This window comes from Alexandromys fortis, unplaced genomic scaffold, assembly GCF_014885135.2.
Source record: "Alexandromys fortis isolate MF-2015 unplaced genomic scaffold, M_Fortis_MF-2015_v1.1 scaffold_8_1_9099942, whole genome shotgun sequence".
NCBI lineage: Eukaryota > Metazoa > Chordata > Mammalia > Rodentia > Cricetidae > Alexandromys > Alexandromys fortis.
This window is the reverse complement of record NW_026067898.1, coordinates 6,596,776-6,617,815: the sequence shown is the minus strand read 5'-3', so window position 1 is coordinate 6,617,815 and position 21,040 is coordinate 6,596,776. Positions and strand designations below refer to the sequence as shown.

At 47.2% G+C, this 21,040-nt stretch overlaps 1 protein-coding gene across 3 annotated transcripts in view; it reads right to left on the bottom strand.

Annotated features, from left to right (window-relative positions):
• Nucleotides 1-2,755: 2,755 nt before the first annotated feature.
• Nucleotides 2,756-21,040, bottom strand: part of Ttn (titin) — a 266,701-nt gene continuing 248,416 nt past the window's right edge. For all 3 annotated transcript variants that reach the window (XM_050120983.1, XM_050120974.1, XM_050120992.1), the window contains 20 exons: nucleotides 20,321-20,626; nucleotides 19,954-20,235; nucleotides 19,175-19,768; nucleotides 18,775-19,062; nucleotides 18,373-18,672; nucleotides 17,602-17,904; nucleotides 17,016-17,318; nucleotides 16,328-16,912; nucleotides 15,897-16,202; nucleotides 15,483-15,782; nucleotides 14,324-14,899; nucleotides 13,929-14,234; nucleotides 13,048-13,641; nucleotides 7,463-12,927; nucleotides 7,274-7,423; nucleotides 6,988-7,144; nucleotides 5,413-6,104; nucleotides 5,169-5,322; nucleotides 4,379-4,681; nucleotides 2,756-4,043 (listed from right to left, as the gene is read on the bottom strand). In XM_050120983.1, coding sequence (XP_049976940.1) covers nucleotides 3,745-4,043; nucleotides 4,379-4,681; nucleotides 5,169-5,322; nucleotides 5,413-6,104; nucleotides 6,988-7,144; nucleotides 7,274-7,423; nucleotides 7,463-12,927; nucleotides 13,048-13,641; nucleotides 13,929-14,234; nucleotides 14,324-14,899; nucleotides 15,483-15,782; nucleotides 15,897-16,202; nucleotides 16,328-16,912; nucleotides 17,016-17,318; nucleotides 17,602-17,904; nucleotides 18,373-18,672; nucleotides 18,775-19,062; nucleotides 19,175-19,768; nucleotides 19,954-20,235; nucleotides 20,321-20,626 — 12,263 coding nt within the window. In that variant the 3' untranslated portion in view covers nucleotides 2,756-3,744. The remainder of the gene's footprint in view (nucleotides 4,044-4,378; nucleotides 4,682-5,168; nucleotides 5,323-5,412; nucleotides 6,105-6,987; nucleotides 7,145-7,273; nucleotides 7,424-7,462; nucleotides 12,928-13,047; nucleotides 13,642-13,928; nucleotides 14,235-14,323; nucleotides 14,900-15,482; nucleotides 15,783-15,896; nucleotides 16,203-16,327; nucleotides 16,913-17,015; nucleotides 17,319-17,601; nucleotides 17,905-18,372; nucleotides 18,673-18,774; nucleotides 19,063-19,174; nucleotides 19,769-19,953; nucleotides 20,236-20,320; nucleotides 20,627-21,040) is intronic.

The window sequence follows — 21,040 nt, the reverse complement described above, 5'->3', positions numbered from 1 at the left end:
GCATTTGTCGGTGAGACCTAGGGTGGCTTCCCTCTCCTCCGTGGTGGCCCCTAACTAAGGACTGTTGCTAGTTCATCTTGGGCGTCATGCTTAGCGCTGCTATAGGAACTTTACTTGTAACTTGCCTAATATTGCCATCAGTATTGAGAGTGCTGTTCCCATCTTGTGGATGAGAATACCAAGGGTTGGTGAAGTTCAATAACCAGCCCCAACTTCAACAACTTAGTTAATAGATCCTAGATTTGAGGTTCGCATGCAGGTCACCTCCTACATCTTGAATGCAGACGTGTGATTTCAACATATTCTGCGCAGTGTGTAACCAGGGTGTAGGTTATAAAATAGGAAAAGATAAAGAATGGGCAGGATGAATGCAGACAGTAAGGTTTGGGGATTGGATGGGCTGGAATCTGGGAGAGCTATGCATACATACACACATACATACAACACGCACGTGTACGTATACAAACACACACACACACCACACACACACACACACACACACACACACACACACACACACACCCTTTCCTGGTCTCTGTTGCTCCCTGTCAATGGGAATGGGGAAAGGAAAGTTAAATTGCACTTGGAAATGAAGCAATGGCACTGAGGAACCAGGGACCATTTCTCATTATTAACGTTGAGAGGGCTGGCAGCAGCAACACCAGCCACCTCAGTGAGAGGCACTGATTGCAGAGGAGCTGAGTACAGTCCCACCTCTGTCTCCCAGGACAGTCTCCTCTTGGTACTCAGCAGCAGCTCCCATGGCTCAGCGGGGAGTTTCCACTGAGGAGAAAAAGGCAGCAGTTCAGGCCTTGGCTTTGGTACCCAACTCCTTCTCATGAGAGCTGTCCTGCCCTCCCCTGCCCTCCCCTGCCTTCCCCTGCCTTCCCCTGCCCTCCCCTGCCCTCCCCTGCCTTCCCCTGCCTTCCCTGCCCTCCCCTGCCTTCCCCTGCCTTCCCCTGCCTTCCCTGCCCTCCCCTGCCTTCCCCTGCCCTAGGCACCCCTAGACCGGGAAGCTGACAGGGCAGATTCAGTCTTCGTAGACTGTTAGTGACAAGGAAGCAGGACATTACCTGCACAACACAGCGCGAGTGATTCACAGGGAATCACCTTTCCCATCCTGCTCTCACATGAGTGGGGGCACAGTTGCCTGTGGAGGCCAGAGGGTCATCTTAGGTGTCATTTCCTCAGGAGCTGCCACAGTATTTTTTTTTTTTTTTTTTTGGAGGAAGGATCTCTCGGCCCAGGGCACCCTGTCTAGGCTGGGTTGACTGGACTGCCAGCCCCAAGAACCTTCTTGTCCTCCCCTCTTCCAGCACTGGGGTTACAAGTCAATGCTGCCATATTCAGCTTTTTGGCGGGGGGCGGGGAACAAATTCAGATTTTCATGCTTGTCCAAGATCTCTACTGGGTTATCTTTCCAGCCCCCATCTGTCTGTCATTTTGAGATACAAGCTGTTGTCTAAAGGAAGATGTGTGGCTGATGCTATTGGATCTCCCAGCTTCCCTAGGATGTGTGTTGGGATCTCTCTCAGGTGAAGCTTCTTATGTGCTGACTGTGCAGCTGCCCCAGGAAACAGGAAGTCACTTGTTCACTCTCTTCTGCCACCTAGCATCCCCTCCCAAGTCCCAATGACTACCATTGCTGATTGGGTGAAGGGGTACACACAGGGGCATCCTTGCTTCCTTGAAGCACCTCAATGGTCTGTGCTCCCTCTGAGGTCAGATTGAGGTCTTGTTGATGCTGCGTTCTTGTATTGCCTGTGACGTGATCCAAGGGCTTAGCTATGAGAACGCTTAGCTCCTAGCCACAGTTTCCAGGAAGGCAGGCACTCAGGGCACATCTCCACTAAGGTGAGCAGCAGACAAGGTAGCGCTCAAGACTGCTGAAGCAAGAACCAGGCCTCCGCCTTTAGGAACTCTGACTTAAACCAGAATAACTCACTGAATAAGTTAATGAAGACCCAAAGTGGTCTATAGAGAATAAAAAAGTACGTTTGCTTCAGTTTGGGGCACTTAGTTAATATTGATGTCACTTTAGGCAAGTGACCATCTTTATATGTTTTTTTTGTTTTCTTTTTTTTTCATCCTTATATGTTTATAATTAATTACTCGTAGCTAATTGAAGTGGGCAAGTATTGGGCTTTTATGGCAAAAGCCTTTGAGTACCAGGTATTTATCAGTTTAAAAAAATGTTTATGGGAATGGTTGCTTTGCCTAAGTGTATGTTTGTGTACCCCATGCATGCTTGGTGGCCAAAGAGAGTGTCAGAGCCTCTGGAACTGGAGCTATAGACCAATGTGAACCATGTGGGTGCTGGGAATTGAACCCCGGTCCTCTGGAAGAGCAGCCAGTGTTCTTAGCTGCTAAGCCATCTCTCCCATCCTATCCATTTTTTTAAAGGGCCAGAAGAACTAACTGTACCATTTCAGATCTCTAGTCCCAAGATATATTATTTGCCCTGTAGCTATAGGAGTCAATTTAGCTTCCCATGAAACTATTTCTCTTGATAGTTTTAGAAGGCAAGGTTTCATAGATGAATTTATTCTGAGATTCTCCAGGCTTTTAAAAGGGTATTGTTGGATTCATCCAATGTAGCAATTTAAACGTTTGCTTTGAGTAAGGTTTGAATGTTGGCTGTTCGGAACTTGCAGTTCTTTATCCTGTCTGTGGTAATCCACGTGCTATGTGGAAACTACAATCCCCTCTCCAGCACTGCACAAAAAAACAACCACACATTTTGAGGTGCAGATAGCTTGCTTTATTTTTTATTTTTATCTCAAGGAGGTCCAACATTTATAACTACCAATTATACCGGCATGAAAAGGACTACATCAAATTGATAATTTGTTTGTGGGCAGTTGGTAGTAATGTTGTTTTAACGACAGCTTCATTTGTTGTTATTATTTTCTTGTTGTTATATTTTGCTGTGGCTCATTGCTTAGTTGCCCAGTTTCAGGTGTAATTTAAATTTAGAACTACCACACGAGGCATTAGCTGCACCTGGGACCTCCAGGAGTTGGCACTGCTCTGGCATGGGAACACTTGAATAGCCTGGTGAAACGAGGGGATGGCCAGGAGATGGTACTTTTTCCAGGCTACCCAGGTACTCCTTCTGTCAGAGACAGTGTGAAGCGAGCGAGCAAAGTGTTGGCCGTTACACTTTGCTCTGGTAATACTCGTCATGATAATTTTAAGCGTGACATCATCAGGGAAAATGTAAGACGTTAAAGTGTTGCTTACAGGAGGGTAGATGCAAACATCACCAATGCCTTACATTTCTGATTCGATAGGTATCAGTGCGCATGTCAGGGACATGCACAGCATCCTCTCTTAGGTGGACAGGACATCTTCAGTGGGGAATTTCTCGACCCACTGAGGCATACTTAGACATCAACAGTATGTTGAGGCACAGAGATTGATTTAAGTACTGGCAGGGTATTCGTTCCATAATCCATAGAAACTTTCTCCTACCAATGGTTAGTTTCATAAGTTACAGTGTAAAATGTCATAAAATAAATGGTACAAAACTTTATAACCGTGAATCCGGCTGTATACGGTATGTACATGTCATTAGCAAATATTCTCAGGTATGAAAGGATCGAAATGCCTATTTTTGGAACTGTGAGACTCATTTAGGTGAATACAAAACTACTCAAAAATATTTACAGGTCAGAAAGATTAGTCCATGTGAATCGTTTGTGAAAGATTGTACATGTGGAGTATTAGAGCCCCCCGGCCCTCTTACATAGAGCGGATATTAATATTCACAGTAGCAGAGTCAGATCCGAATTCATTCCCTAAGCTCAGGGTATAAAGTCCGCCGTCTTGTTTCTGTACGTCCATGATGATCAGGGTTGTCAGGTCGTCTGTGTTTTCGATGTGGAATCTTCCGTGCTGGTCTTGGTTCTGGATGGTCCTGCCGCCACAGGACCATGTTATTTCTGGAGTAGGCTCCCCAGTAAAAGCGCAGGCTACCGTGAGCACTTTGCCTTCATCGATGCTGATATCAGACGGGAGAGCTTCAATTTTAGGTGGAATTCCTTGATGGGAGGGACAGCAACAGAAACGTTTTAGGATGAGAGAAACAAATCCTATTTGCTTTCTAGCGAATTCTGTGCGTGAAAACAATGGTTCCCAACATGTAGGTTACGACCCCACTGGCAAACTTCTGTCTCCAAAATTATTTACATTACGATTCATAACAGCAGCAAAGTTACAGTTTTGAAGTAGTGACGGAGATAATCTTATGGTTGGGGTCACCACGTGAAGGACTGTGTTAAAGGGGGGGCAGCGTCGGGAAGGTTGAGACCCGCTGCACCAAAGCTATACTGTGCCATGTGGCTTGGCTCCCTCCACCGGGAATGTTACTGCTCACCTCTTCCGCCTGCTCTCAGCATCCTACTGGTTGAGCTTTCCAGATGTGTCATGCTAGATTTCCCCATAAAACTGCTGGAACTCATTTCTACAAGGGACTCTTGCATGGAGGACATGCTTTGGGCAGACATGCTTGCAAACTTCATTTCAGTCATGCTGCTAGCGCTGCTGCTGCTGAAGCTGCTGAAGGATGCCTCCTGCTTAGAGGCAGACATTTGGACGGACTGAGACGAGAAGCTTCCTTGCAAGCTCGTGTCGCCACTTGTTCTCAACACCACCTCTCGGGATGGTTCTTCAACGAGAGCTGTGGAGCATATAGCAGATACACAGGGGACAGCAAGGACATCTGGTTATTTGGTGACGTCTGACGCCAGCTTAACGGGACTGAAAACTTAACACACACGGAAACAACACAGTCCAAACAGTTTGCTGTTGAAGCATAAGCGGATACATATATACATACATTTGTCAAGTGCTAGCTATGAGGAAATGATCCTCAAATGTCTAACATTACATGCAGGTGCTAGAAACCACTAGGAGAAAAATGATTAGCCATGTATGAGGTCACTGACTCATGACAGTAGGAAGTTTTACAGGTCTGTGGTAGCTTTACTTCCAACATTTAACTTACCCAAATTCCTGCTTAGAGAATTGAATTATGAGGACTGTGTCACCCAAGATGCCCGTCTCTTCTACCCAGAGACTTTTACAAGGTCTTTTGAGAATTTTCTGTGCTTGAAACACAAGCAACCCTCACCTCACCCCTCTGAGGTCTTAACAGATGTACTTACGAAGGACTGTCAGGGAAGCTGTGGCCGAACATTGGCCGCGGAAATTTTTGGCCTTAATGGTGTACTTTCCGCTGTCGCTCACAGATGCATTTCGGATTTCAAGCGAGTACACATTTCTGGAGCGACTCACGCTGACATTGGAAGAAACGGAAATCTACAAGAGTAGGGAAAAGGCATTAAAGTCTTTACCTGAAGACGTGATATCTTAAATTTCTTTCAATATATATTCATAACTTAAACTTACGGGCAGGTTGTTTTTAAACCACTCAATTTCAGGGGACGGCTCCCCGCTGACCTCGCAAGAAAAGAGAACGTTTTGCCCTTCGTTAACATTTTGAGATCTGGGCTGCGAGATGAAGGCTGGAGCATCAGAGAGTTCTTTGCTCAAGGTCAAGTCGTACTGGCACTTGACAACTCCCTGACTGGTTCTGCCTATGCAGGTGAGGATTCCTTCGTCTTTCTGACTGGCTTGCTTGATGGTGAGGGTTTGGTCACTGCCGGATACTCCGTATCTGTATTCCTCCGAGTTAGTAAGCTCAACGCCATTCAGCACCCACTTCACATCGGTGGCGCCAGCAATGTTGGCTTTCAGAGTCACCCTCTGGCCATCGGTTATGCTCATCTGAGTAGACAGCGCTTTGATCTCAGCGTGAGTTTTGACTTCTTCTGATGCCTGTGAGGTTTTGGTGACTTCTTCGTGGACAATGGATTTCTCTAGGGAGGCTGCCTCTGATCTCTTGACCTCCTCAGAAATCAGAACTTTGGACGTCTCCTCCTTGATGGCCAACTTCTCCTGAGATTTTACCTCTGACATCTTGATTTCTTCAGAAGCTAGGGATTTTTGAGAAATTTCCTCTTGGATGCTGGCTTTCTTCTGAGATGTAACTTCAGAGGTCTTCTGGGTAGATACTTTCTGTGCCTCAGTATCTTTTACAGCTAAAAAAAAGGAAACCTCTGTAAGTAGACGTATTTGGAAAGTGACCTCCCTCTTTGCGTTTGTAGATTCTACTGTGATGTGCATTCAGAAGCAAATGCCAGCTTCTGTGTGCAACTGTAGGAAGTGGTCACATACAACTTTTGAGATTGCTGCCATGGTTCCTTAAACTAGACTAAGTTGAGGATGATTTTTATGACTGAGGGGACACATCTGGAACAGGGGAGGCAGAGGTTTAGATGTACGGACTTTGGAGATTTTGAGCAACTGAAAAGCTATCTTCTTTTTTTTTTTTTTTTTTTTTTGGTTTTTCAAGACAGGGGTTCTCTGTGGCTTTGGAGCCTGTCCTGGAACTAGCTCTGTAGACCAGGCTGGTCTCGAACTCACAGACTGAAAAGCTATCTTATAAAACTATCTTATAAAAGATTGAGATGTCTAATTTTAACTGGGATAGGAGTGTAGCTCATTCCCCAACTTTGTGCTCCTTGTAAAATGGCAAGCATCAAAGTTTAAAGAGAAACTAACAGTTTATATATTCAGTCAATTTTACTTATCTTATTTTTTGAGGCAGGGCTTCACATAGACTAGACTGACTTCAGAGTCACTGTATACCTGAGGCTGACCTTGAACTCCTTACCCACCTGCCCTAACACAGGGCCGTGATTATAGGCGAGAGGTACTAGACTTACCCGACTTTATTCTTAAATATCCCCGAGAGCAGAGTGAGATCTGTGGAATCTCACAGAGCACCACAGGTAATCAGCCACGCCTTTTATGCTGAAGCAGGGGCATCTATTAACTGTAAATCTGGTGTGTGCTGTGTGTTGGATACTGTTTTAACGGTGTTCTCTAGGACACATTAGTTAGGAACAAAACTCTACCCACCTTTTACTGTTAGCTTGCAGCTGGAGGACACAGATCCAGCAGAATTTGTAACTGTGCAGGCATAAAGTCCGCTGTCAGAAGCCTCGGTCTTGAGGATTTCTAGGGTGAATCCCTCTTTGTCTTTGGAGAGTTTGTACTTGCCACCTTGTGCGAGAGCCTGCGGAAAGCAAGTGGTTGGAGTTTTAGAGCATGGTTTACCCTAAAACTTTCTTTAGGAGTCGGGGATGAGTAGGGAGACATGAGATTTTTCTAGAAAACAGTTAAGGGGCATTTTAGAACTGGTTACCTTTCCATCCTTTGTCCAGGTGACAGTTGGCTGGGGCTCTCCGGTAATTTTGACTGTAATTTTCGCAGTACTATCTGAAGAAATGGTTGTATCCTGCAACCCAGTAACAATTACTGGCTTTGAGGAAATTGATTCAGGAGCTTTTGGTTCCTGTTTCTTGGCTTCTGTGGACTCAGCAGTTTTCTGAGCTGGTTTCTTGGCTTCTGTTGACTCAGCAGTTTTCTGAGTGGATTTCTTGGTTTCTGATATGCTCGACACCTGCTCATGAATGCTCTTGAAAGATTGTCCAGTAAACTGGAAGCTGGTTTTGGAAGTTCCTCCTTCACCAGCGACCTCACAGACATACTCTCCGCAATCAGACTCGCTAAGGTGATGAATTTTGAGTTCGTAGGTCCCGTCTGCTGAGTAATGAAACTGGAAATGCCCATTTTCCTTGAGTTTCTTGCCATCTTTATACCAGGTGACCTCTTTTGCACACAGTGCGCTACTTTCAACCGCACAGGTTAGCTTTGCAATATCTTTAGACGCCTCTGCTTTCAGGGACTGAGTTATCTTCGGTGGAGCCGAGACTGGGAGCTGTTGAGTCTTCTCTGCCGGTGTCGGTTTTGTCTCGGTGGTAGGTGACACAGCTTTCGGGAGAGAAGTCACTGGCTCTGGAGATTTGACTCTCTTGGGAGACTTCACTGTTTCTGGGGACTTCACTCTAGGCTCGGGGGACTTGACTCTGGGTGGTGACGTCACGGTCTTTTCTGGAACCCTGGCCTTTTGCACGGTCAGCGTGAACTGGGCTTCCTGCTTCCCATCGCTGTTTTCGACCACCACACTGTAGCTGCCCTCGTCGGAAGCCTGCACGGAAGTGATCTCAAAGGTCGATTTGTACTTGGTGGTGGTCACTTGGTGGCGCGGAGAAGTACTTATCACTTGGCCTCCACGCAGCCAGGTCACGGTTGGTACCGGTTCCCCATCTGTATCGCAAGAAAACCTTGCAGGCTCGCCTTCATAGACAGTTATGGACCGCGGTTTCGTTAAGATTCTTGCTGCCAATGTCGTCTTCATCTTTCTCACTGTGGATTTTTCTTCGAGTGACTTTTGCTCCGATGCGGCGCTTTTCATTTCGGCAGCCGCATAATGCTCATAGGACGAGAGGCTTTCTCTTGTCTCCGTCATTTGTGACTTTACTTCCCTGACTGAAGAGGCCGCTTCCATCTCTGATGTCCTCTTAAATGACGAAACCGCATAGGCCTCTGTTTTCGTCAGTTCGGGGAAGACTGACTTGGGGACCTCTTCGTCTCTGCGCCGGGATGCATAGGTGGTGTAATCTCCCCCCGTGACGTCCAGGGTTGCATAGTCGGATGCTTCACCTTTGTAGTTGGTGCACACAGCACGGTAGGTGCCACTGTCCTCAGTTTGACAGTCCAGAATCTCCAAGGTCAGGACCCCACTCATGTTGGTGTAGTGAATCTTATCGCTCTCTTGGAGTTCAACGCCATTGTGGTACCATCTGACCTCAGCAGTTGGCTTAGACTGAACATTTAAGATGAAGCGCGTATTTTGGCCACACGGCACCCTATGGGAGCGCATCCGCAGGGTGATTCGAGGGGCATGATCCAGCGTGAAAGGCTGCTGACTCAGAACTTCGTACTTCCTTTCTGATGTCTTCTGCGTCTTTAAGGCAGCTTTCATGGACTCATACCTAGAGAAGATGTCAAACCTTGCAGACCTCTCGAATCTGGAGAGGGACCGCTCGCTAGACACAGGGCTGGGAGAACGCGGGCGCGTCCTCTCTGGCGTGGGAGATCTTCTTTCTGTCTCATCTTCGTAGCCCTCAACAGGTTGTGGATGGGATCGGATCAGCTCGGACACTGGTCTCATTAACTCAATGTAAGTTGGAGACAAGGAACGTCGGCGTCTCAGTAGTCTGGACACAGATGAAGACGATTCTCTTTGAGTCCGTCTTGAGAGTTCATATTCCTCTTCAATTTCTGTTATCTCTGTCACTTGCCTCTGTCGCTTTGATTTCTTTTTAGACTTCTCTTCTTTTGACATGTAGTCAAGCTCAGTTTTGTATTCTGAGAGGCGCTGGGTGGTTGTCACTGGCCGCAGCAGCTCCTCTTCCTCCTTCTCGGCCATGATCCTCTGCCGTAGCTTCGGCTGCCTGTATGAGGCCTGGGCATGCCGTTCCCGCAGCTCTGCGTAACTGGTGCTGGTTTCCTCCTTTGTTGGGATGTGGTAGGTCGAGTACCGGAAGTCTCTTCTCCTGTCTTCCACTTTGACATGAGCTGGAGGAGAATACCGCAGGCTAGAAAGCTCAAAGCGCGGAGGGCTTCGGCTGGGGGGTGAAGCCGAGAAGCCCAGCTCCAGCTCCTCCTCGAGACGCAGCCTCTCTTCCTCTGTTCTTTTCATTGCTAGGTAGTCATCAATGGGAAGGAGGAGTTCCTCATCCGACATGTCACCCAGAGAGCGTCTCCTGCGTCTGTGGTAATAAACATCATAACCAGGAGAGGGAGTACGTCGGCGGGCTGGCCTCACCATTTCCAGATCATCTTGGGATAGTTTGGGGATCCGCCATTTGGGTCGGTATTGATCTGTAATTCGGGGAAGAGGCGTCACGTAGAACTGCTCCCATCTTGAAAGGCGGATGCGCTTGGGTCTTTTCTGGACAACCCTGTCAATTTTCCCGGGCATTTCGTATTGATCCCGGACCTTCTTATACCACTTCATGTCAGACATAGGCACGAACTGCTTGATGCGTTGGTCTTCTTCTACTGTGGCTTGTTTGTGCCTGCGGGGCTCTGGGACTTCATAAGGCATGCGGAATTTCCTCTCCTCCTTCTTTTCCTCCGTCTGAAGTCGGTATTCTCCCTTGACCGTCTTGGTGCTCACAGCCGGTTTGTAAAGGATGGCAGCTTCTCTCAGAGCCTCCTGGGCTACGGGAGTCAGCGGCACAGTTTCCGTTCCAGAAAGAATCTCCGCCATCCTCAGTGTTTTGTCAATCTGTTTTTGGACGTGGCGTTCTCGTTCCTCCTTACTCTGGAATTCTTGCTTGACGTATCGCAACCGCTCCACTTGGAGGTGAGCCTGGCAGCTGGTGGATCCAGCTGTGTTAGTGGCTGTGACTCTGTAATACCCTGTGTCTTCAGGCAAAGTGTCCCTGATGTGCAAGGCATAGTAATCTAAGCCTTCATGGACAATTTCAATGTGGGGTCCGAGGGACAGTGGCTGACCATCCTTCTCCCATTTTAATGTTGGGGCGGGTATGCCCGACACTCTTATCTCAAAGCAGACACTTTGGCCCTCCTGGCATTCGGCATTTGCCAGGAGCCGCTTGAACATGGGCCTGAGGGTGGTGTCTGTCGGAGGTGGGTGTAGAGTGACCGTCAGCTTTGCTTTGCAGCTGTCTTCACCGTATTTGTTCCTGGCCACCACAGTGTATTCGGCGTCATCCTCTGTGGTGACGTTGTTGATTGTTAGCTGATAGAGACCCTTGTCAGACTCGAACGTGTATTTCTTTTCATCCTCACCTGGCTTGATTTTCTGACCTGACTTATACCACGTCACGCGAGGTTCTGGGTGGACAGTTATAGTTACTCCAAACCGGACGCTCTCACCCACGTAGGCCGTCTTGTTATAGAGAGGCAGGGTAAATTCTGGTGGCCGTTCCAGGAGCCGCATGGCGTCCGTCCTGCGTTTGACTTTCTTGGTCCTCCGGCAGTAGTAGTCATACACTTCCCTCACGCCTTTAACGAACAGCTCTGCATAGGAGCTGTCTTCGCCGAAGTCGTTGACCACTTTGCATCTGTAGGTCCCGTCGTCGAATTTGGTGATGTCTTTGACGTATATGGTGGCCACTCCATCTTCATAGGTAATTTCATATTTCTCGCTGTTTTCCAGCTGTCTCACGCCAAAGTACCACGTCACCTGGGTAGACTGGTCATAGTTTTCGATTTTGCATACATATTTGACATATCCCCCTTCCTCGCCAACAGCATGCATTATCTGCCCAGAGACGGGACCGATCTCGATGGAAGCCACTTTAACTTTGGCCACGCTCACTCCCCTCTGGGACCGAATTGCCCCACCACAGGAGATCCGGGCTGCTGACACAACCATATTGAGGTCCTTCTTTATCAGGGTATGGTAGTAGCGCCGGTGTTTCAGCGTCCTGATGACTTTAGTACTGACTCTGTCTATCTTTTGCTTCAACCATGGGTGCTGCAGTGCCTCGGACGCAGTCATGCGAGATTTTCTCTCTTTTACCAAAAGCCGGTCGACAAAATCCATGGCTTCCAGGCTAATGTCTTTGAATGCTTCTTCATCAAAAGTATATTCTGCATTCATGATGTTCTCAATCATCTGTTGGTTGGTTTCAGCCAAAAATGGGTTGATTCCACTCAGCAGCACATACACCAGCGTACCCAGGGACCACATGTCTGTGGCAGTACTGACAACGTCATGCTGGTGGACTTCAGGGGCGTAGTATTCAGGGGCCGTGAACAGAAGCCGGAAGTTGTCTCCTGGCTTCAGCTGACGCGCTTGACCAAATTCTATTAGTTTGATAGTGGAGTTCTTTCTTGTCTGATAAATGATATTTTCTGGTCGAATGTCAAAATTGCCAATATTCTGACTGTGCAAGAACTCGAGCGCTTCGCAGACTTGGCGGACGTAGCTTACGATTTCTCTTTCATTCAGTTCAAAGGCGCTTGTGTTGATGCGTTCAAATATGTCGAGTCCCGATATAAATTCGAAGATCATAACCAGTTCTTCCATGCTTTCAAATGACTCGTGGAGGTATAAGATGTTTCTGTGCCTAGCAATGTTTAGAATGGAAATCTCTTTCTTGACCAAAACCTGATCAGTCCCTTTGACTTTAACGAATTTGGCCATGAATGTCTTCTTCGAGGATGTTTCAACACAGCGGTGGACAATTCCAAACTCACCACGCCCAAGGTCTTCAGCTATCATGTATTTCTCATAGAGCTCCTTAGTTTTAGAGTGTGATGCTTTCGTCATGGTGACCTCCCTGGTTTCACCTACCTCGTCGTCGTAATTCATGGCTCTGGCCTTGTCTTCCTTGGTAACGGTTGGTTCTGAGGGCTCCGAAGGCTTGCTCAGGCCAAACTTATTTTCAGCTATCACTCGGAACTGATAGCTCGTTTTTCCAAATAAGTTGATCACAGTATAACGTGTTTCTCGGGCCTGTCCCACGCGGAGCCATCTCTCTGCGGTAGTCGCGCATTTTTCAACAATGTAGTTGGTGACCTTGCTACCGCCATCAGAAGCTGGCTCCGTCCAAGTTAAGTTGACAGAATCTCGCGAGACATCACTAACTTTGACGCCTCTGGGAGGGTCCGGAACGTCAGCCACATCTAGTTCAACTGTCTTTTGATCGATTCCAAACCTGTTTTTAGCGCAGACGACATAGAAGCCGGCGTCTTTTCTCTCCACTCCGTTGGGGAAGACGAGTGAGGTGAAGGATCTGGTGACGATCACTTGGTAGTGGCCATTATTATCGATGAGGTCTTGTCCTTTCTGCCAGGTGATCACGGGATCTGGTTTGCCGCTGAAGGGAATCTTGATGCTGATCATGTCTCCTCGGAGAGCATGAACTGCTCCCATGCCTTCAAGGGTTTTGGGCAGGTGTATCTTGGCCGGAACTAAATCAAGGCAAAAGAATAAAGAACATGATTTTAGCAAGACTTAATAATACTCTGCCCCACACAACTTTAACAATAGCTTGTCTGACACCAAACTGGTGTCTGAGAGTTTGTTTTTACCTTCCACTTCCAAGGAGGCGGTGCCAGACACGGATCCCCCTTGGTTGGTGGCTCTGACTTGGTAAACTGTGGCATCGTCGTCTGTGACGCTGGCAATGATGAGCTGGTGGTAACCCCCCTTAAACTCCTGAATTCTGTACTTGAGCCCATCAGCGATGATCTCTTTGCCTTGTCTGTACCATTTCACAATGGGCTTTGGATGACCGGTCACCTTGCAGACCAAAGTGGCATTGCTCTGATAGCGGACATTCAGGTTTCTCAGCTCCTCCTTGAAGTGCGGAGCCTGAATCGGGACATCGGATTTCGGGGTGACGGGCTCTGAAATCTCGCTCCATTCGCTCTCTCCACCCAGGTTTTCACATTTGACGCGGAACTCATACTCAAGGCCTTCAATAAGGTTTTGCACGGAGAAGACGGTTTCTCGGATTTCTTCCGTGGTCACCGCAATCCACTTGTTTTGCTTCTTCTCACGCTTCTCAAGGTAGTAGTTCCTGATCTTTGCACCCCCGTCGCTCGCGGGTGGCTTCCAAGCCACAACACAAGAATCCTTGGTGACAGCAGTGATGGTTGGTCTACCAGGAACACTCGGCTTTTCTGTTAAAAAAAATAGAAAGATTTGTCAGGTTTAAAATAGCTATATTGTTTTAAATCCCATTTTAAATAATTACTCCGATGTTCTGTGCAGCTACAAAGAAGGGAATAGAATAGGATATGCACATTCTCCTTTAAGATATAGAAACATCCAATTATAGTGAAGGAAAGGCAGTATACTTCACCTGGGTCTTCAGTTTCCTCTCCAACTTTATTTCTGCTCAAACAAATTTAATGGGGACAAACTTTTACCACCCAGCTAGAAGAGCTAGAGGCCAGGTCGTGCTTACCAAATGGACTCTTGATGATCACAATGGAGGCCACCTCTAGTGGCTCACTGATGCCAAAGGTGTTCTGAGCTGAGACCCGGAAATAATAGCCGGCGTTTTCTGTGAGGTTCACGATTCTACAGGTTGTCACGGAGATGGCTGAAGACACCAATTGCCATTCAGCCCCTTCCTTGGCCTCACATTTCTCCACCACGTAATTGGTGATCCAGGAGCCACCGTCATCAGCAGGCGGCTTCCAGCTGATGACCACAGAGTTCTTCAGGAGTGCCTCAATCACGATCGGTCCTGTAGGTTTGTCTGGCTTATCTGTTGAGAGAAGGCACATTGTAGTGGGTCTCACCGTGTGCTTCTTAATATCTTGGGAAAGAAAGTTATCAAAAGCAAGCGCTAAGTACCTTGTATTTCCACATCCAGGGTGGCGTCAACTGTCCCAAAGGCATTGCTGAGCTGAACCTTGTATTTGCCAGCGTGGGTCTTACGTTGGACGTTCTTCATGACCAGATGGGTGTAGTGCTCAGTGTTTTCAATTGTAATGTTTTCTGAGTTCTGCAGAAGTTTCTGGCCATGGAACCACGTCATGGCAGGTACTGGGCGACCGATGTACATAATGTGGAGCCGGAGCGTAGAGCCCACCGCGCCGTAATACTTCTCTTTCAGTGGGTAACCGGGGTGGAACTGCGGGGCTGCTTGGAGAAGCAGCTTACTGCTGGTTTCCACTTCTCCGACTTCGTTTGTAGCCACGCATGTGTAGACACCTTCGTCTTCTTGTTCTTCCGTCATTACCGTCAGAGTGTGTGTGCGCCCGTCGGATGACATTTTGTACTTGCGGCTCTGGATGAGCTCTTTACCAAACCGGAACCATTTAATGTCGGGGAGGGGCCTTCCCACTATCTGGCATGAGAGCTGAGCAGCTTCGCCTAATTTGGTGGTCACATCGGCCATTTCTTTGCGCACTCCCGGAGCTTCTCCAGCTGCACATGGTGAAAGATGATGTGAAATGCATCGTTACTACTGAATCTGTGCACACCAGCAACGGATCATCCTATTGATTAACACTGTAATAGATGCTATGGTATACATCAATGGTTCCTATAAGCTAGTTTTCTAGGATAAGGTGGAAAGTGGGGACTCAGCGAACACATCATCCTACTGTATCATATTGGCACATTTTTTATACTGGTTGGGAGGGCATTAAGGGTGTATCATGAGGTTTGGAGGGAGTAAGAACTCTCGGGACAAGCTTACAGTTTTCTTGCCCTGATTTAGATTTAGGGACATGATGCATGCTTGTTAACCTAACAAAACCAAAAAGCTGATTGTGTCAGAGGGAGAAACTGTTGCAGAAAAATGCCTCGTTCGTCCTCCCTAACATCTCCTGCTGGCATTTTGTAGCCAGGGTGGCTTCTGGTCAGATTGATCAGCTATTCCATATGTACCCATCAAAGTGCTCGATTTAACTCCATTCGCCAATAAAGTCTGTCAGTTTAGCTGGGAGTAGATGAAGAGTTAGTTTCACCAGGTTCCGTTTCTAACAAAGAGCGGTAGGCTACTTACATGTTAGCTTAGTCTTTACAGACATAGCCGTTCTCCGGGGTCGGCTGAGCCCAGTCTCATTCTCAGCGAAGACTCTGAACTCGTACTCAGTAGCCTCTAGCAAACCCCCGATGGTGAACTGCCTGTCCTTGATCCGCTCCTTGTTACTCTTCTTCCACGCACTGTCCCCGGACTGTCTGTATTCCACCCAGTAGCCAAGGATTTCTTTGCCACCGTCACACTCGGGTTTCTCCCACTGGAGGGTGACACTGTCTTTGGATATCGAAAGAATCTCAAGTTCTCCTGGTTGGCTCGGCTTGTCTGAATAAGATAATTGAGAAAAGAGTTAGATTTATTGGCAGGAAAAAAAAAAGCAGGGACAAAAACCGACCTGCTTCTTTGGTTTTTCTTCCCCTTTGGAAATACTTTACTCACCGAAGGGATCTTTACAAACAACCGGCTCAGAAGCAGGGCTGGTCTCGCTAAGGCCCACGTCGTTCTGTGCGATGATACGGAACTGATACTCGGCGTCAGGAACGAGGCCGGTGACCGTGTACATGGTGGTGGTGATCTGGGTTTTGTTGTGTCTCACCCACTTGTCAGTGGATGTCTCCTTGCGTTCAATGTAGTAGCCTGTGACCCGAGAGCCGCCGTCATCTTTAGGCCGAGACCAGGACAGGCTAACGGAACTTTTGGTCACATCAAGTACTTCAGGAGGATTGCTTGGTGGTTCCGGTGGATCTGTAAGTGCAAGTGAGAAGTAGACACCGCTCAGCGTGCAATCTCAGATCTTGTGAGCTGCTAGCTTTAAGAAATGGATGCCTGCAAGCCAACTTTTATAATGTGGTGGTTGAAAGATCACTTACTCAGTGGTGTTTTGGGTATGACTGGCTCCTCGGATTTCAGGGGTTTGCTTATGCCAAACTGGTTTTCTGCCGAGACACGGAAATGGTATTCCACATTCTCTTTGAGGCCTTTTACCACCAGAGATGTGCCTCGGACTCTGGAGTCAATGGTATACCAGGCGGCCTTTGGTACCTCCCTTCTCTCAAGGATGTAGCCCAAGATGTCAGCGCCGCCGTCATCAGCGGGAGGTCTCCAGCTGACCCTTACAGAGCGAGCTTGTATGTCATCATATTCCAGTGGCCCTTCTGGGGTGTTGGGGCTGCCTATCACCTTGACCTTGATGTACACGGTCTTCTTGCCACATTTGTTTTCCAGAACCAGGTCATACGTTCCAGAATCATCTCTGTCTGCTTCTTTGATCACAAGCTCAGTGTGTGTTTCAGATGTTGCAATCATGGCACGCTTGCTAATATCTTGACCTTCCTTGGTCCATTTACATATTGGGAATGGTTTTCCTTTGATTGGTATGGTAAGTCTGATGACTCCACCTTGTCGAACAAAGACACCTTCCTGGTATCTTTCATCAAGTTCATAGTCAGGGTATTCTGAGGAAAAACGAAGGATGACGATTTAATATTTTTTTTAATTGAGGAGTAGGAACAAGTTATAAGGCATTCACAGCAGCAAGTAAACACTCAAGTATCTTACCAAGCATCTCTGTGACTTTGACTGTTCCTGGTACCTCAGCAGGTTCCCCAGGTCCGCCAGCGTTACAAGCTAGGACACGGAATCTATATTCGGCGCCCTGAGGTAGGTGTGTTAGGGTGTATTCCCGAATCTTGGTTGGGGTGGTGTTACATTTGGTCCATTCGCGTTGATCGACTTTTTGCATTTCAATCAAGTATCCCGTGACTTTAGATCCGCCTTCATCTTCTGGAACACTCCAGGCCAGGGAGACTGATGTCCTTGTTGTATCTGTAACTCTGGGATTTTGTGGCTTTCCTGGTGGAGCTGGGAAGAGCAAGGATATGGAGTGTACTTGTTAGCGTTGCTGCAAGCTGACAGATGACTGTGTCGTCTAACAAATACAGCGTGTGGTTGAAATACAGACTGCTAGCAATTTTGTTTTCCACGTTTTTTTTTTTTTTTGTATTCTATATTCTATAGCTTTGTTGTAGTGGTAATTCCAAATCTGTTTTCCTCAGAACTCATAGAACTCCGTACTTCAGAAGGTTGAGTTCCACCACATAAAAATCCTATCTCAATAAACCTGGCTTATACAAAGTATATTTACCGATTGGATCCATGGCAACGATGGGTTTGGAAGGACGACTTGGCTTTCCAGTCCCTCTTGCATTAATAGCTGTAATACGGTGCTCATATTCTAAGCCTTCGATCAGGCCAGTGGAGCGGTATCGTGTCATGGTCACGGGTACTTTATTGACACGGACCCATCGATCCGCCCTTACTTCTTTACGCTCCACAATATAGCCGGTCACTTGGGAGCCACCGTCATCCTCAGGTGGATACCAAGTAAGTGTCATGCCATCACGGGAGACGTCAAATATCTGTAATGTCTCTGGAGGTCCAGGAATACCTGTAGCAAGACAGAGAGAAAAATGAAATAGGACAACATGAACAAAAAATCCTGTTTATGTGTATTATACTTTTAGTTGGTATTTTAGGTGGTATGAAAGACAAATGACCATTTTCCCAGTGCCTTCACTTTTGTGGTTTTTTTTTTCCATTTTGCTGTATCTTATTTTCTTCAATCTTATAACTATCAAGTATACATTTTATGCTTTCTCCTGTATGTTTATCTCTAGTCCCTCCTTGCTTGTGTTTTCTCTTCCTCTCTTTTTTCCTCAGACTCCTTATTCTATTCAATTTCATCAACCAAGTAAAGAAGTTCAGAAAAAAAAAAAAATCTACCTCTGTTGAAAGCTGCCAAGCAAGGCTGCTTAGAAGCCTTAGGAAAACCCAGAGGCCAATTTTACAGACTGTTTTTCTTCGCATTGGGACTAAATTCAGAGTCAGATACAGGGGAAGTGCTGGAAGAACTTACTGATGCTGCTTCGGCATTCTATGACCTCCGATTGCAGGTAGGAGCCAATCCCGAAGCGGTTTGTTGCTGCCACCCGGAACACATATTCATTGCCTTCCGTGAGTCTGGTGAACTTAAATGTTGGTCTTGTCACCGACTCAGAAACTGGCAGCCAGCCCGGCCGATGGGCATCACGTTGCTCCACCACGTAGCCACTGAGAGGGGCACCGCCGTCCAATTCGGGCGGTTCCCAGGATATGGTCACTGACGTTGCGTCGATTTCATCAATCTTGATGGGCCCAGTCGGGGGACCAGGCTTGTCTGTGAAAGACAGAGAAACCGGGAGAGGAATGTTTTTACTTCAAATCAAAATCGGTGGCTAACCATCAGCAACTGAATTGTGACTTTGTCGTTCCTACTTACCGAGAATGATAACTTTGATGGTCTCTGAGGTGGTTCCAGTGACGTTCTTCAGTTCGAGCGTGTATTCTCCAGTATCTCTTATAGTTGTCTCACGGATGGTTAACTTGGTGACTTTAGTGTGGGTTTCGACCGTGACACGCTCTGATTCTCTCAGTTTAGAGCCAGCAAAGAACCAAGAAGCTGTAGGAGGTGGGCGGCCGGCGATAGGTATCACCAGCTCAACGGGTCTGCCGGCTGGCACGTGGATGGTCTTCTGAGGCATCGTGGAAAGATCGATGGTTGGCAACACTGTGAGGGAGAAATTAGGCATGTAGTTTTACACAGGATTTCTGAAGGTGAAGCATCTCCACTCCTCAATCTTTTCATTTGTTTTACTATTATGTGGGCATTTGGTACCTACCTCTTAGGTCTTGTACAGTCACAGCTGTGACGATCTCCCTTGGTTCTGACACACCTTTCTGATTCTGCGCCCTCACCCTAAACAAGTACTGTTCGCCTTCGTTTAAGGAAATGACAGTGTGCTCTAAGACCGTGGGTTTCAGAGTGACCACTTTCATCCACCTCTCGGTCCCAGCTTTGCAGGCTTCGAGCACATAGCCAGTGAGTCGGCTCCCGCCATCGTAGAGTGGTTTCTCCCAGGCCAGGGTGACAGTGGATTTGGTGACATCGACCACTTCTAGTTTTGTGGGCACCAAGGGTACCTCTGAGATCAGCACGGCGTCTGATGTCTCACAAGGCTCCCCAATGCCATAGATGTTTTCCGGAAGCACTCTGAAGTAGTACATGGTTCCTTCTACCAGGCCAGAGATTCGGTAAAGAGTCTTGCTGCACTTAGTGGTTACTGTTTTGAATGCTCTCATGGCAGCTTCTCGCTTCTCGATGATGTAATTGTTGACGGGAGCACCGCCATCGATGGTGGGGATTTCCCAAGTGATGGTCACAGAATCTCTGGAAACTTCCTTAACGCTCACTGAAGGACAGGGACCGGGAGTATCTAAAATAAACAGATTAGAAGGAAAGAGTCAATTCATAGTTATTCTTTATTGTTTGATACTTTTGTTGTTGTAGGAAAATATAATCAATGTAGGTATCCTCTAGTGAGGCGATCAACAATATACCAAGATGTACTGTTTTGTGGTCTCTACTCGCAGCTCAGCTCAACATAAGAAAACTACTTACCATAGACTTTAACAAGGATGGTTGCTGATTTCTTGCCAGATTGGTTTTCAGCTTCAATTGTGTACTTTCCAGCATCATACCGATTAACTTTGTCCACGATGAGTAAAGAGTAGCTCTCCGTGTTGTCAATGATGGCCCGGTTTGCAAGGTCAATGCCTTTCTTGCTCCACGTGATGACAGGAGATGGTCTTCCCGATACAGACACCATCAGGCGCAGTGTGGTTCCAGCCCTGAGAGTCACGGTCTTCTTCAGATCATCCGCAAGCTCCAGATCTGGTATTTCTGGGAAGTCAATACCAAAATGTAATTAATTCGCGCCCAGACAGGATGAGCGGGCAATTCCTGTCCAAGCGTCTGCGTTTCGTACCTAGTCTTTCCACGGGCTCAATTTCGGCAATGGCTTCACTGTACTCGCTCACGCCCTTCACGTTCACGGCAGCAACCCGGAAGGAGTATTTCTGGCCTGTTTTAAGGTCTGGCACAGTGAATTCGTTGTTCCTGATTGTGGCATTTGTATGCACCCGGCACCACTGGTCAGTGTCCTTCTCTTGCATTTCCAGGATGTATCCTATGATGTCAGTACCACCATCATACATGGGTTTGGTCCATGCCAAACTAATACTACGCTTGGTGGTATCTACAACTCTTGGAGCGGAAGGCGGTCCAGGGGTATCTGAAATTTAAAAGTGAGATTATAGGCATTGCACAAACAAAGACGATTTTGAAATTACAATTGTTTTGAAGATTCACAGAGGTGTTCAGGGCTTACCAAGTCCCTCTTTGTAACAGGATTTTAATTTTTTGAGTGCTCTAGGACAACCCTTAAGATGCATTATCACTAATTATTTCAAGACGTAGATTACTCTGGCAGGACATCTGTTTCTTTCTCTCACTTTGGCTAACAATGGTGGTATATTCTCTCTTAACTCAGCTCCTTTCTTAGCTTGTTCCCCGGGACTTTTCCTCAGTTGCTCTTCTTTCCCTGGGTTAACATCACGTGTCCCCTCTATATTTCTAATGAATGCAGGAATCTGGTCCTGTCTTTTCCCTCTTCAGTCCCAGGGAGCAACTCCTTTTAGCTCTTGGG